Source organism: Epinephelus moara, chromosome 7 (assembly GCF_006386435.1).
Source record: "Epinephelus moara isolate mb chromosome 7, YSFRI_EMoa_1.0, whole genome shotgun sequence".
NCBI classification, from domain to species: Eukaryota; Metazoa; Chordata; class Actinopteri; order Perciformes; family Serranidae; genus Epinephelus; species Epinephelus moara.
Genome location: NC_065512.1, coordinates 25,082,661 through 25,099,184, shown reverse-complemented (window position 1 = coordinate 25,099,184; position 16,524 = coordinate 25,082,661). Strand labels below are relative to the sequence as shown.

At 40.5% G+C, this 16,524-nt stretch overlaps 1 protein-coding gene across 2 annotated transcripts in view; it reads right to left on the bottom strand.

The window, feature by feature from the left end:
* Nucleotides 1-219: 219 nt before the first annotated feature.
* Nucleotides 220-16,524, bottom strand: part of erbb4b (erb-b2 receptor tyrosine kinase 4b) — a 476,392-nt gene continuing 460,087 nt past the window's right edge. For both annotated transcript variants that reach the window (XM_050048517.1, XM_050048518.1), the window contains exons 26-28: nt 12,975-13,224; nt 11,740-11,868; nt 220-10,886 (exon numbers count right to left, since the gene is read on the bottom strand). In XM_050048517.1, the coding sequence (XP_049904474.1) occupies nt 10,207-10,886; nt 11,740-11,868; nt 12,975-13,224 (1,059 nt within the window). In that variant the 3' untranslated portion in view covers nt 220-10,206. The remainder of the gene's footprint in view (nt 10,887-11,739; nt 11,869-12,974; nt 13,225-16,524) is intronic.

Here is a 16,524-nt window from a genome sequence, read left to right as displayed (position 1 = left end):
TCTGAAATTGCTTTTTCATTTTTCCAAAAATTAGATAACATTTTCAGGGAGTGCACTTAGTGACAGTGGGGCCCATGCCAGCTCTGACAGCTTGATGGACAATCACAAAGGAACTGGGCTTTGCAAAGAGTCAAATAGGGTCCAAATGATCTAGCTGATGTAGTTTTATCAATATATATAACACAACACTTGAAAATGAGCACAATCCAACTTTAAATATTGACTGATCTTTATTCATATTGAATTAAAAATATAGTTTTGACAGATTCATGTAACAAAACAGAGGGAATACGTATTTAAATGTCCTAGCTTGGGAAATGTGTCAATTAACCAGTGAAGAGAAACGTTTAAAACTGGTAATATGTGACAAGAGATGGTCTATAAAACTTAGTTCTCAATCATTCAGATGAGTTGATACAAAGCGATGAAATTTATGATCGTTTTTAGGATAGAATATTCTTTCTTTCAAAGTCTGATGTACTTTTAAACAAACACGTGGACTTTTGAGAAGCTTGCCAAACAGACCACTTCACCAAATGTATATGTAAATGCTGGATGTTGTAAATGACAGGATTGCCACCAAAATCATCTGTGCAAATTCCCATACACTACACAAATGTAAGTAATCCAGAGTTGAAACTGGTTCTAACTGCACCCTTTTGAAAACATAATTGCTGTATTGTTCTTCAGTAAAGTCTACATCGTTACAGAAGACGGCACAAAACCTTTAGTTCCTACATAAACAAGACACATTGTCAATGAGTCTTCTATAATTAAAGTATCAATTACAAAGGACAGTATATTCAAACTGTCAAATTGTGCATCCATGACATTGTCTTACAGTCCTGTTCTCCCTGGTAGGTTTAGACTGTAAATTAAACAAAACATTCAGCTTCAGATTTCGAGCATCAGCAACACTTGACATCAGGATTGTGATGCACTGCTTGATCATGAGCCACAAAGAAAATAGTTGATGATTTTGGTACCAGTCCGAACATCAGATATTAGTTACGGTGACAAATGGGCCAAACTCTCTGAAAGTCCTGTTTAGATCCTGTGAAATGGAAATATTAACTTCCTGTTAAACTGTGACTTCTGGAAAAGAATGAACATTTCAAGTCCTAATGAAGCCAAAAATGTTAACCTCACAAGCAAATATCAGTAATTTAAACGATCAGTCCAGCCCATGCAAACTGTCCTCCATCATGTCTCTCAAACACCATTAAATCACTCTGGGGGCTGTAACATGATATTGCTACACCATTCAATCAGTATTGCCCCAAATGGATGAAGAGCTAATTATCATTTAAAGTAAACAATGACTGAGCTCAGTGCAAATGGAAATCAAACTATTCAAGGAAATATAGTATAGGTCCTTAAAACACAGGGTGTAAAGTGACACTGGCGGATTAATAACATTGGTTAGGAAAAGACGGCGAGAAAAGGGGATGAAATATTGAATATTCATTAGTATTGCAACAGCATTTTAAGAGTGTACAAAATCTTAAAAAAAATCTCAAGAGGTGGATAATACTGAGAGAAGGATGGAGGGTAGTGGAGGTATAATACACCCAGTAAAAAAACAAAGGAAAGAAAAAAATCACTCCTACAAAGTGAGCAAGAGCAGAGGTCGAAACACAAAGTCCACCAAGTTGTGCTGAGAACACAATCACACAATCACAGGGGAAATGATGGGGCGGGGGTGACAAGAGACCCTGCAAGCGTTTTTAAAATCAGAGTTCACTCTTCAAATTACATTTACAGAATATATATATATACTGTATATATATTTATATACATACAGAAAAGATATTCCCCAAAGAAAAAAAGGTACAGCATACCACTAGAAATGCAATGATGCAAGGAGAAATAAAATCAAACAAACCAAAAATGTCTTCAGCTGGAAAAAGAAGCATCATTGTCCTATTTACAGATGCACCTGGCCACCTTTTACCTACCTATAAAAATACTATCCTCTTTTTATTCTTTTTTTAATTATTTTTTAACAATGGTAAAACTGTCGAGTGACCCATTATCTGAATGTCTTTGTCATTTGGTTAAAAGACAATTATTAATTCCATTTTTTTTACCCTCAGTTCAATACATTGTAAACTGTGCTTACTCAACCACTGTCATCTACCTCACTTTTCATGGCATGGTAGAATATACGAATATGAATCAGTGTAAAATCATTGTATGACAGCCATACACAGATTGATTCTATTACAATGGTAGAACATGTGTTTGTCAGCTGCTTTATGGTTTCCCTTTAAAAAATGTTTATTAATTTTTCAGATGATGCATTAGTAATTAAAAGTTAAGTTCTCTGAAATGTAATGTGTGTTTGTCCAATACAGTAAGACCACTTAGACCACAGGTGGATTGATATTACTAATGCTGTGAGAAAATGTCCTCATGATATGAATAATCAAAGCATACAAAAGTGAAATAGAGCAAACTCTATAAATACAGTTGCTGTGTCCCAGTTGGGGGGCTGGACCCTCCTTAGTCCACATTTCTGGGCCGAACAAGGTCCAACAAGGGCTGTCCCATTTCAAAGGTCCCACAAAATGTGACTAAAAAATGAAGCCTGTCTGTGTTTTGGAGGACACGAATGGGTTATCATTTGCAGCCCTCACTATTCCACAAACAATTGTGCACCAGCCAGTTTTTAACTGTGAGTAAGTGAGTGATCAGGCAATCCTCGCCAACTTGTAAAGCTTGTAAAATACATATTTACCAGATATTAATCATATCACATCAACTAAACCAATGAAAAAAGCCATTGCAAGGAAGCTATCTATAATAATGGAAGCTATGTATGAACTCCTCTGTTTGTCCTTGTTTACAGCCTGGATGTTAATCACACAAGGTTAGAAGTGGAAGATACAAGAATATTTGGCCTTAACCTGGCCTAACTTGCCACTCTTGTGTTGAGGTGAAATACCAAAATCATACTGTTAAGTCTGGTATCTTGAAACCTGTCCCAGATAACCGTTGGTATTTAGATGTCAAAGGTATGGTGGCTGACAAGGGCAAACACACTTAAGTGGCCCAAAACATTTTCATTATGTGAAATGTGCTGTAGCTTCAGAAATAGTCTCTATATACAGACTCTACATTCAGTGAATGTAAAGTCTGTAGGCAAACCCTGGAGATCTTGCCTCTGGAAGAAAAGTGGAAGAGCCCTGGTTTCTGGTTGTAGGCTGTTTGTAGTCCGCGTGATATTGACCAATCACGTTTGATCCGGCTGCAGTTGTTGCCAGGTTAAACGGTCCATGTGGTAAACTAACGAGTCGGAACATAACTGGCGTCACTGTAAATTCTGAATCCATCGCAATGGTTCAGCATATTTACTTATATATAAACGGAAGTCGGAAACGGAAATTCGCCGCCTCCGCCCAAATCAAACTGGAATGCCAAAAAATCGGGGGTCTGCCCCCAGAGGCTGTATCGCCATCTGCTGGAAGTCAGACGCCAAATACAGCCGATGGGTTCCGAGAATGCTTCAGAAACAATGCAAATTCAAAAACACATGGAAAGAAAACCCCCAAAACAATATGACACTGGAAATGTGCTGCAAAAAGCCAAAATAAATACATCAGTAGCAAACACACTTACAGAAATACAGAAACCATGCAGAGTAAAAAACACAAAAACTGCTGCATATCCAACCTGCTCACTCTAAGGTTGTCAAAATCTGGTGCTTGGGCGTCAGACACTGACAAAAAAAGCCATCCTTTAACGTCGGCATGATACGCAGCTGGTTGCCGTTATAGTTTAATGCTGCTTGGTAGTGTCAGAGAAACACAGCAGGGCACGGACAAAAGTTAGGGCGGCGAAACTCTGAGTAGGGTGGGTGCGAGTGGTTTGGATCCAACATACCTTCACTTTCACCCGGGAGAGCGGTGTTCGTGTCCTATAAGATTCAAAATCTAAACCCTGTTTGTTTTTTCCCTAAATCTAACCAAGTGCTTTTGTTGCCAAAACCCAATCATGTGCATTAGCTGTTGGAGGAAAAAAAAAGTCAATTTGCGTTTATTTTGAAAAAGACTGTATGTAAACTGTAAATTTCCAGTGAAAATGGAAGTGTATTTTATAAGAAGATACTGCATTTAAAAGGCAGAACTTGACACGGCGTCCTAGAAAATCAACAACCAGCGAACCCAGGGTACCTTTCATATAGTATCTGGACGTGCAAGGTCCATGATCAAACGTCTATATGTGACGAGGTCAGAGTGAGAATGTGTTGGCATATCCAGTCAACGCAACTGAAATTTCCAAGGCCACTAGGGAGAGCTCTTTCGTAAATGTAAAAACGAATATGAATCTTGTTATGTCTTCTCCTTACTCTACTTATCTTCCTGCTTTGAAAAACAAACACATTGTTGTCCAAAATCAAGCTGTCCCACTTAGAGCTCCACCTAGAGGCCTGAAAGTGTTTTTCTGTTGCATCTGTGTTCGGGCTTTGTGTGCTTCTGACTTTGCATTCTTTCTGTATTTGCAGCATGTTTGCTGTTACTGTCTTTCCTGCTTCACGTTTGTTTAATTTGCGTTCACATTTCTGTTGTTGTATTGTTTTGAATTTTTGTATGTGTTTATGAATTGGCATTGTTTCTTCAGCTGCAGTATGTTTATGTTTTGGCCCATTATAGTGCGTTTGCCCTTGTTGGCCACTGTACCTCTGACCTCTAAGGGCAACGGCTTGGTGAGAAACTTGGGAAAGCTACATAAGTTGATGAGGAGCACCTGAACACAACATTAGTTTTGGTCTTTGTTAATCTACTCCTTTTTGGCAACAATATGCAGGTTCAGCCTGGACTTCACTTCCTCTGAAGGGCAAACATACAGCCCCTGAGTTGGGACATAGCTAGTATTTGCTTCAATGTTGAGTTGAGAACATGATGGACATAAGATGATGAAACCTCCAGACTGCATATATTTAAAAAAAAATGCCACAATGACACCCTGAAGAACAAAATCAAGAGTAAAAAACACAATTTACAATACTCATGATAATGTGTTTAAAACACATTAAACCCCAAGTAGATGCACAAAATAAATATAATTGTTACTATAAGGCCGGTTTACTGGTAGAGCAGTCAGTATTGAGAGGGAGTTATTGTGCTCCTTTAAATAACTACTGTACCTATGAGGCTCACCTTGACACAGAACATAATAACTTTTCACATGAAACTATGACTCATGTTAACATTTGACCACAATCACTGTTCCCTTCCAGATTGTTTTAGTCTTTGTTTGTATTCACTCCGCACATAGCTGCTTTTCGGTTTTTGCTGCTCCGGCTGCAGAACAGTGTTTGCTACATACAATTCTACAGTCACCTCTGAGGAGAAAGAAAGAATGGCAATCTACTCTGGTCTCCTCTGCCAGTTACAGTGCACTTGCACCTTCTCCCCTGCTAGCTTTTGTAACATTGATGCATTGGTCGGGTAACATTTCTGGAATGCTAATACCTTGGTTTTAACCCCGCTGCAGGATTACAACCTATTGCCTGTCGTTCAGGGTTTCTCAGCTGGTGCACTGGGCGAGATGTTGGGTAACATGATTTCCCCACAGAACAACAAGGGAAAGTGGATGAATTAGCATTCAAAAAGCTAAAAGCCCCTTGCGATGCTCGCTGGCTGAGAGTGCCAGCAGGTTTTCTCCTCCAGAAGATTGGCTTTATTTTTCCATAGAGATCCATTACGAAGCCTTTGGGCGACTCTCCACTGCTGTCATTGCACTTAAACACACGGCCATACAGTAGTCCACAAGCACTACAACTAATACCTTATGGGTGACGGTAAAAATAGACTTACATAACTGACTTTGAACTCTAAAAACATAGAGAGGACACTTCCACACTTTTACACAAAGAAAGTGTACATAACTGTAAGCTTAGACTCTGCAGAAATCAGCAGGACAATGAAGATTTCAGAAAATGTGACAAGAGATCTAACACAGCTAAATTAGATTAGCAACAGAGCAATGTCAATGATAGCAAACACAGTGCCGACTTAAAAATCCTGTAAAATTCACATTTCTGTTGAGTTGCACATTTTCAGCAGTGCGTCTACTGTGTTTTCATGGCACTAATCTGTCTTCCATTATACTTTTATTTCAACAGGTTTGACGTCCCTTTACGATGTGGCACCTTGTGCCTCAGCTGGAGCTCAACTGGATGATTATTGTTCCCCATAAAACCTGAGAGGGGGAGAAAACACTGTGCCAGGGCGGCATCTGTGTTTTGGAGAGTAAATCATCAACACTGCTTGTCTGAACCTTCCCTCTGCCTGGTATTTTCAATGTAGAGGCACAAGGTTGTGTAACAGTGGTTGTGTATTGGTATGTCAGTGGTGAGACATGCACAGGCATTAGTCGGTCTCCGAATTCATGATATTATCGCTCAGGGTGAGCAATATAGATAAAATATCAAATCAGGTTATGTATAGATTACCATTACTATTACAAGTATCACTATATATCATGATACTGCACATTTACTGCAAATTCAATCGAGAAACTGTTTGTAGATGTAAATGTGTTTTTGGTTAAAGGGGCACTCCACTAATTTTATACATGAAGTTCAGTTGACCCATCGTGACTTTTACTACTCAGCCTGTGAATATAAACAGCTGTTTGATGTTTACCGTAGCTCTGAAGCTGTCCAAAGTCTAAGAAAATAACCCCGGTGATGTCACCCATGATGCCATCAGGGTCTGCTTGGGCTTGAAACTTTTTAACAGAAAGCCTGCGTTACAAACGAGTGGTATGGGGTTTAGGAGGTAGAAAGAGTCATATGAACTGTGATGCACTGTGTTTGATTTAGCTGCATTATGGGAATTGTAGGACCTTGAGTTTAGTCAATACTAAACCCTGAGTCCAAGTGTACGGACAGTCTTGTGAGCCACATTGGATCGTATTGTAACTTTACTTCAGAAACCACCGGCAAAAGCGCAGAGGGTGAGACTAATGCACCTAGCCATGCTACAGCTGCTGCTGAATTAGCAGCTACAGGATAACGCAAACAAGAGGACCCGAAAATATTCAGAGAATTATCTCAAATGCGACTCAATTTATATGTTAAAGGGGGTCCCTACTATTTTCGCTAAGGGGTCATTGGTCTAAAAAACCCTGAAGACCCCAAACTAATTCACAGAAGATATTGTGCTAATGATATTACAGTGCAAACATGCCTATAAAAATTTGCAGCTGGGTGAAATTTGCCCTTTTGCAATTGATTGCAATCATCCATGTGTCAAAGTATAAATGTTGCCTTTGCGCCAAGAGGACAGCAGGTAGAGCAAAGAGTAAAAGAAAATCACCAGCTATAGGTCCTGACTGATGAAATGCAGATGCATTCCTCAAAACTTCAGACATGAAATTTAAACGTGACAGAGAGAAACCTTATTTGGGATTTAATGCCCCAATCTGTCGGCGCGCGTCAGTTATCCCAGCATCTCTCAACATGCTAATTATTTCACTGTAACGATGTGTGGCTATTAGCATTGATCTTTGTAAACTGGACTGTTTTTGCAGTGAGGCTCATTTGCATAGAAAGATGCCAATTTGTGCCAAACATATGCATACTGACTAATTTATTCACATGGAAATAGCACAGGAGCAGCAAGATGCAATTTGCTTGGCAGTGCAGTTAGGGGTGCATTTCACCCTTTGTGGGTGCTCTGAGAACTACACTGTTTTTTGTCTTATTTGTGCAGATTTAACAGCCGCAAAAGCCACGCAGTCCTTTTGTGAATTTGCCTGTCAGAGTCAGGATATCTTGGCCTTTGCACGTTCAGTTGTGACCATTCCTTTTTCTTATTTGTCTCTTGTGAGTCCAACTGCATGTAGGTGCAATGCTAATTAGCTGGAGTACCCCTTTAATCCAGTCAATTAAATACCTGTCAAGTATCAAAGTGTTTCATCACGTTGATGCAAAAGTCATGTTATTAAATTGTAAAGTAAGAGGTAATGATATAAATGATTATGGAAACAAATTTTTATCCCCTGACGTTGTACACCGTTGTATATTGCCCAACCCCACCTATTACTATCATATTAGAGTGGGGATGCTTCCTTGTTAGTAAAATGCATGATGAAACAGATAACATGAGTCCTCAGTATCTCACTGTAAATTATAGTTGCAATATGATAAAAAAAGAATAATTGCCGCTTAGAGCGAGTATAACAGCAAAGTCATTTGGCTGTGTCAGAGCATTAAGTGCTATTAAATTATCAACCCCAGCCTAAATTAGGCTTCAAAGTCATTTGACGACAGATGCTCGTGGTCTCCATCAGAGTTTACTGTGGCATCTGGCAGTATTGTATGAGTACAGAAAGCTAGCCATCAGTGGATTCAGTGATAACCTATAATGTCTCACCAATAATGTCAAATACCGATAGAAAAGAAAGTGTCCTGTTTTCTCATAGTGTTCCATGGTAAAAATGTGGAGGAGGCCTCCTTAGACAGTTCTGACAGTCTCTCCTACTGTTCCACCTTAAGAGACAGCGAGGCCCTGTAGTCATGACTACCTGGTCAAACTAAATTTTCTGTTTTAATGACATACAATAGTATGAACACAGAGAGCTGCAAAAGAAAAAAACAACAACAAATAAAACTTTTATCCCCATCTTTTGATGCACTTCCAGACACAGCTCGGTCCACAGAGCCCTTTTCCGGGATTGTATCTGTCTGGTAATGACACGTAATTGGCTTATTTACAGCTCTGCAGGGTTAGCCTCTTTGCCAAAACCACAGTGCTCTTTCGTGGCTCGGTGTCTGTGCTGTTTACGTAGGTGTAAGACAAAGTGACAAAGTAAATAAATCCCTGATGCTTAAAAAGACAAAAAAAAAAAAACCTCAACAAAAAACAAAAATTATGCTCTGATCCAGATTCAAATCGTATATTTTCCCCTCATGTTCAATTTATATGCGCCATCATCACGTGTCTTTACCTGCTAAAACATCTGTCCATTCTCAAGCACCAGTTCCATTGAAACATTACTCCTTGAACTGCAGTTACCATTGTTATGTCAGTCACGTCGCTGCTTACCATGATCCTATGAAGGTAATATTGGAATGAATGATTTCCTGGCTCTCCGGACCGGATTGTTGTGGATGAAGGTGGAACAAGAGGGACGTGGGGAGTTAAGGGTCGTCTTCTGAGCGATCAACCTTTTAAATCCCACCCTAGCCATGCCGATAATCTGTCGAATGCTTTCCACCAGGTGCTGGGTGATATCACAGCTTTCCATAAAACTGCGGTGACATTTACTTTCCCGGTGACCCTTTGTCTGCGCTGCAACACTGACTGCCATTATCGGAACACTCTGTCTTCCAGCACAAGGTCAATTGAGCTTCTCCTCCAGAATATATTTCAAGTGGTGGCAAGCTTATCTGTCAGTGTGCATGAATTTACTTGTGAATTAATGTATAGATATTATTGGTGTGTCACGGCTGCAGGCATGTTAACATGTTTTAGGTATGATATGAGCTGCGTGTGATAAATGTTTGAATTCCATTACTGGTGCACCAACATGTAAAAGTCAAAGAAGCGTGTGGACAGGCATGCAAGCCACATCTGGGCTCTTCGGCATGACTGCAGGTTTGCTGGTGAGTCACGACACAACTCCATGTGCATGTGTCATTTGATAGATCGCACAACAGCAATAGCACTGTGTGCATACTGCGATGTGTGCATCTATCTGAGTGGAAAATGTGCTAAAAAGACATGGTAATTAATGCGTGTGTAAAGAAAAACATGTAAGGTCATGGCGATAATCCTCTCTTTGGACTAACCTCAGTTTATTTCTCCTTTTTCTCTGATTTAACATCTCGTTTCTTTCAATGTGTTGTTTTTGTGCCTCTGTGATACTTAAGATGGCAGGACAGTGTGCTCCAGAATAGAACCAACCTTGAAGAGATGTGTCTACTTCCTTTCATGGCCAAGGGTGGAGCAAAAAAGATGGTTTGAATGTCAAGTGAGGCTGTCAGTGACTGTTATTGTAGTCCTGTCGAGAAAAGACAGAACCTTAGACTAAAAGACTTGCAATCAGACATAACAGAGAGACGTGTTCAGGAAGGGTGCAAGGAGAACCCAGGTTGAGAAGTACTGCATGGAAACAAGAGGACAGTTCAACGTCCATCTATCTCCACCCCTATCCCTCTATTCATCCCTCCATTGTGCTACAGGTGGGTCACTACACTACAGTGTTCCTCTGTCTGTATGGAGGGGGTGGCAACACATTGCCAGCTTTCATAGCAGCCTCGGACAAGTACTCCTGGTTTTCAGCGACAGCAGGGCGAATGCGTCCATTCTGCCGGTAGAAGAAGCGTGTGCTGCAGTCCTGCAGGTACTCAGGGTTGTGCAGTGAGGACTTCGGGGGTAGACTGTGCTGCCAGTATTCAGGATTGTCAAAAGTGGCCTTCTTGCCTTTCTTATCAAACATGATGGTGCTGCTGGTGATGCCTGAGTGCAGAGCGTGTCCTGAATGCCCTGGATGCAGGGTGTGTGATGGATAAGATGGGTGGGGGAGGTGGCCAGGGGGTACCACATATCCAGAGGATGAGACCGTGTGGCTCGATGTTGATGGGTTGACTGTCTGCGATACTGATTGGGCAGCAGAAGACCCCGGGCCAGAGATGCCAGAGATGGAGACTGCGCCGGCCAATCCGTTCTTATCCCCAGGGTTGAGGAAGGTATTCAGGTACAGTGGCTCGTTGATATACTCATCGTCCCCGTGGGTGGACTGGCCCTTGGGCGCAGCAGCAGCTCCAGCCATGTGCAGGGTGTGGCAACTTGCTCCATCAATCACTGCGTGGGCGTCACCATTCCTACGACGTGCGGCGAATGGGTTTTCCTCTACTGGATTGAGATAGTCTGGAAATAAAAAGGAAATAGTAAGATTAGCTAAGATCTTTTCATCTCATTGAAGCTGCGGCTATTGTAGCCACTAAGAAGTCTACATCAGTGGCCTTTGGGTTAGCATATCATATATCAGAGTGCAATTAGCCCTTCCGCAGTCCCTCCCTTTTTTTTGCTATTTGCTCCAATAACAGTTGATCAAGCTTCAGCAGGACCTTTCATCTTTACCCTGTCCTGCTATGTGCTAGGTTTGTCTATGTTGAAAAGAAAACCACATTTGAAGATAGTTAGAAGATGTGGCATCATCATACTTATATTTACAATTTATATAGTCACATCTTAAGAGTCCTAATGTCAGCAAATGCTAGCTAACTGGATAGCTAATGTATAGCTCCATCATCAAAAGGAGTTAGCCTCATGTCAGATTACTTCTGTGGTAACATTGAAGAGTTTTGAAAAAGGACAGATAGGTTGGTTGCTGACACATTTTTTACAATGACATGAATTATCATTAGCCGGGAAAGAGCAAGGCTAACGTTCTTTTGTTTACATTATGTTATCTCTATAAGGCTGCAGGCTGCCCCGAATTAACTTTTTGTATTTTCTGAAAATACATGATATTATCATGAATATATCCTCCCATTGCTTACTGCAGTCCTGGCTATTGGCTTTTGGGGCTATAATGTTATTGCCTAGCACCCAGAAATGATGTAATCCATAATGCGGAACCCTGCTAAACAGAACCAGTGTTGCCATGCCTTTTGTTGTTTTTTTTTGTCAAGATACTTAACTCAGTGCTATTACCCTCAAGCCAAACATCTGCTACCTTGATGGACAGAGTCAATAGTTCTCAAAACTGTGAAATTACCTGAGCTGTTCTTGTCTCTCATGGCAGTCATGTAGCCATCCTGGTCCTTGTCTCCTTTTGCGCCTCGTTCCGCTAAGAGACCAGTGGGGTCAGCACTGTAACGCTGTCCACTATTGTCCTCCCCTCCACCTTGGAAAGCAAAAAGACAGGAAGTGGGAAAGAAATTTAGAATTTGGCACTTTACAAACCATGTCTCCATAAAAAGATGACCCTGCATACAGATTTGTGGTATTTAGTATGTCACTGTTTTATTGCAAGTCATTCTTCATCAGTAAAGAAGCATTGTGCATTTTCAATGTGGTCCATTCTCGTGTTATCTTTTTTGTCCTGTGACTAAACTCTCAGGGCTATTCATGTCAAGCGCTCTGTATCTTTATGGGGATTTGGGGTTTTTAGTCACCTGAGATGCATTTTATTTTCACTTTTTTCTATTGACAATAGATAGATCATTATCAGTGCTTGAATAGAGTATAACACACTCATAGCGTATCACTATTTTCCAAATAATGCCGAGTAGGAGATACACATTTTTTTTTATACAGCTCACTCAAAGCTTGGTTTATTCTTTTCCCATCCAAACAAATCTACAAAGGTGGCAAAGATGGGCCCCAAAAATCTTGCACTGGAGCTCAATAAAAGTAGAAGCACCCACTGCTGCTGCTTCTCTCCAGCTGCCTGAGAGAGAGGTGTAATATGTGGCTCAGTTTTGCCAGACAGCTGCTAGATATGAACTTAGCCTTTTGTGCTCACCTCCCAAATCCTCTACCGATGAGTCATCCATTGCCAAAGTACAATACCAATGAGGAAACAGCAGTTAGGTTCAGGTAAAGAAGTTTGAAGATGAAGTATGTATAGTTTTTTTTAAAGCCATTTCTTAATTGGAATCATTACTGTATTGTTAAATATAATGTTACTGTGATAGAAGATTTTGGCCGTATATCGATCAACCCTGTAAGACTATAAGAAGAAATCTCAACATACACACTTTTGCCAAATGTCTAAAATGCACATTCATACTCTAAACTGTCCATTAAATGTATGGAAAGACATTTTTAACAGCTAATTTAACTGATGTCTTAGTTTTACAGACCCTGTTACTGCAATATCCATCAATCTCACAGTGTCTTCGGCTCACCTGCTCTCTCTCTCTCTCTTACACACACACACACACATGTTCAGTGAAGTGATTGCTATTCCCCTCAGTTTCTTCAGCTTTTGGAAAAACTTTGCTCTACCTTGTCCTGCAGCGAGAGCCAAGCCAGGCCCGAGGGTACTTGACCTTGGGGAGGCCTGCTTCCTCAGGGTTCCATTGCACCGAGGGTCATCCTGGTTGCCACGGCCAAATCCACCAGCAATCTGGCTCCCTGAGGACAGGTCCTGTGGTGGGAGGCAGCCTCCAGACACAGGTGGAACAGACACCACTCTGGGAAGAGTGGCCAGCATGTCCTCCATGCTAAAACTGGGGTCCTGGTAGCCATACTGGTTCTGCGCAGAGGATGAGGAGGATGAGGGTTAAGTGAGGACAGAGGAGCATCGATGTCAGACACAGTTATAAGAATATAATTTCACCAAGACAAAGCAAACCCTGAGACAAATACAATAGGGAGAGTTATGGCAAAACTTTTATTGCTCTTCTATACGATATTGAAGCTCATCTTATTTTTCAAGTGTGGGAATAAATCGTGTGTTTTCCAGTCTTTGGTCTTTGAGCTACTTCTGGAAGCAGGAGATTTGATTTATTAGTGAAGTATGAAATATATAAAAGAAAAACACACAATATACAACAATAAACTACGCACTTACTGAGTAGCATACAAAAACAGTGTGAGTTATGAAACGTATTTGTGTATGAAGTCCAAAAAATGGGCAAGTTCTTTGTACCATTGTTCATCTGTAATATTTAAATGTGACAGGCAGGGGAGACAAACAGCAGTGCCAAACAATGATATGGCAGCATGACTGCCAAGGACAATTTAATTAAAAGGATTTTAATTAAAAGGCTCCATGCAGCAAAGTCTTAAAGTAGCCATATCAGCCCTGCCCTGCTGTGTGCATTTGTGTCTACACACTCTTAACAAAAAAGGGTCTTTTTTAAAACCTCACTGGGTGCTTTATTCTGATTTATCTTTTTTCCCAGGAATCCGGCAAGAAGTTTGTTTTCTGCTTCACATTCCCTCGCTTACTTCACTTTGCGTGGTCTCTGAGCAGTCTGTAATGATACTAATGAGAAAGAAAATCTGTTTTTTTCCATGTTGCACTTATTTTTCCTTAAACACAAGAGTTTTCTGGTCTGTAAATTAAGGTGGGGGTTCAAATCTTAGCATTTGTACTCGTTTATTTATCAAGTCCCTTAATTATTTGTGACTCTTGGCATTCGGTACACCACAAGAAAGTGGTGCCTCAGGCCTGTATTAAGAGAAATGCGGATTATTTTTAGTTTATGGAGTGTTTTTGGCACAAAAATTATAACATTTGATAAAATATCAGCACAGAGTATCAGAACATTACAGCTTCAAAGCAAAATCTGACTAATAGCACATCCTGGTCAAACCCATAGTGTTATGCTACTTGATGCAATAGTATGAAAATAAAGCATTAAAGACCTAAAAATATGAATACATTTAAAGGGACTTTGTTGCGTTTGATTTTCTGTGGTTAACTGCATCATTGTCTATCCATCACCCTTGGATTCTTCCTTTCTCATGTAGTGGTCTGTAGTTAAAGCCTGGAGGTATTAAATCGGAGCTCCAGAACTCACGCTGTGTTTTCATTCCCCTGTAACTACATCTTCTAAATCACCCTCTATCAGTCCTCATTTACACCTCCTCCTACACCCTCCTCTCTTGTCTCAGTATTCTAACAGGAAATACCGTCGCTAGCCTCAATACAAAAGTACAATTTCTTGAAATAATGTTTGAGGTTATTAAAGTGAACCGTCAAGGTCGCAGTCACATTATTTTTTCAACGTCTTGGCCATGGAGCCCATCATGGACTAAATTATTCCATTGTGGAAACAGGGTGAATTGGGGGAAGGTAAAGCATCACACCTGAATATTTAGGTGAGTCAAGTAAAGCGTCCCATTCAAATGATTCTCTGTGAAAAACAGAGGGAGCTTGTGGTGATGGGTATGTGTTTTGGTCATTAATAAACCTCCAATTCTTTGAAATTCTAAACTAAACATGAGGATGCATATTAATAATGACTGTTAAGTATGGTAAAAACAATATGTGTGTGTCTGTGAGAGAGAGTGAATAAAGGAAAAGCTCTTTCAGCCATGCTAGTACAGATTATATTTATTTGCAAATACTGCATTTTGTTGGCTACAATAATTGAGCTCATTACAATCATCGACATGATTTATGTGGATGAATGTAACTTTGGAAAATTAATCACATTAATTCATTATCAGCCCCAATAAGAAAGCCCAAAAACAGTGGCGGATAACTTTACAAATATGCAAATAAATAATGTGTCATCGCCTGAGATGCACCAAGCAGAGCTGGAAAAGGAGTCATGTCTCTCATTGGCATTCAGCAGGCGTTTTTATCCTGACACAAACACAGGGGGATATTGGAATACAAAATGGCTGAGTTGCCTGGCTGTGTGACTGGTTTTGTGATAGATTTAAGTCCAAAGATAGACGGTGAACATTTGAACAGTTGAACAGTTGAAGAACTGAGAGAATCTGGCTGTAAACCCCAATTTTGAAGAAGGCAATTACCATAGTGTCACAATGGAGAAAGACCAAGGAAAACAGAGGAAAAAAGGAGGGAGATGAGAGTGGAGCCGAGAAAGCTGTGTGAGTTCTGTTTTAAGATCTCAATCTTTTGTGCTTAAACAGGAAAATCCTGCAGCACACGCTGAGAAAATTCATTCCACCATCACTTTAGACACCATCTAAATGATCTGAATGACTACTTTGACTTTATAGCTTCTCCTTTTCCATCATGGTTTAATGCCAGTCACCCTGCTGCTACACTCAAAAAGAAATGGGGGAAAGGAAAAGTCCATAAGAAATGAAAAGCCAGGAAACTTAATTCTAATTTATTCTAAAAGGAAAAACATGCTAAGAACCAAGTCAAATATTAGATAATGCAAGGACTTCAGTTTCTGTAAGGATTGAAACTTCTGAGCAGCCTTTGTGCAAAATAAGAGAAACATGTCTGTTTGTGTTATTACAGGCAGAATGGTTTGATTATACATTTCATTATGATGAGATAAGTTAAGAAATATATCAGCAAACTTTCAGCAGCGCTACTTGGAGTTTGAGTAATAGAAGCTGATAACAGATCAGGCGATCTGATCAAAGCTGATCAGAGCAGATCCATGGACAAGAGGAACAGTTGCGACAGAGGCTAGTGAAAGCAAACTTTTAGAACCAGTGCAATGAACCTTTAAGTTTTACTGTCACAACGCGTTCTGCTGCTCTGCCTGTGCCCAGAGTGCACTCTGCACTTGGAGAGTGTGTTCCAGTGTACAACAAAATGGTATAAATATAAGTCCTGCTCCAAAAGTAGAAAACCCTTATGTAGCGCCAGATGCTGATATTGTTCTAGGGCGCCACAAAGAAATTAAAGTGTGGGAAACCATGTGATGGCATTAGGCCCGTTTCCACTGAAGAAATTCCTGGTACTATTTGGGGGACAGGAACTACTACAGGAACGTCCTCTCGCTCGGCCCTCTCAACCGCCGTGTCTCCACTGAGAGAGCGGAGTAGGAGGAAGGTTCCTGTAAAGTTACTGGGCTCTGGATGCGACGTAATCGTTGCGCGACCATTTTGACCG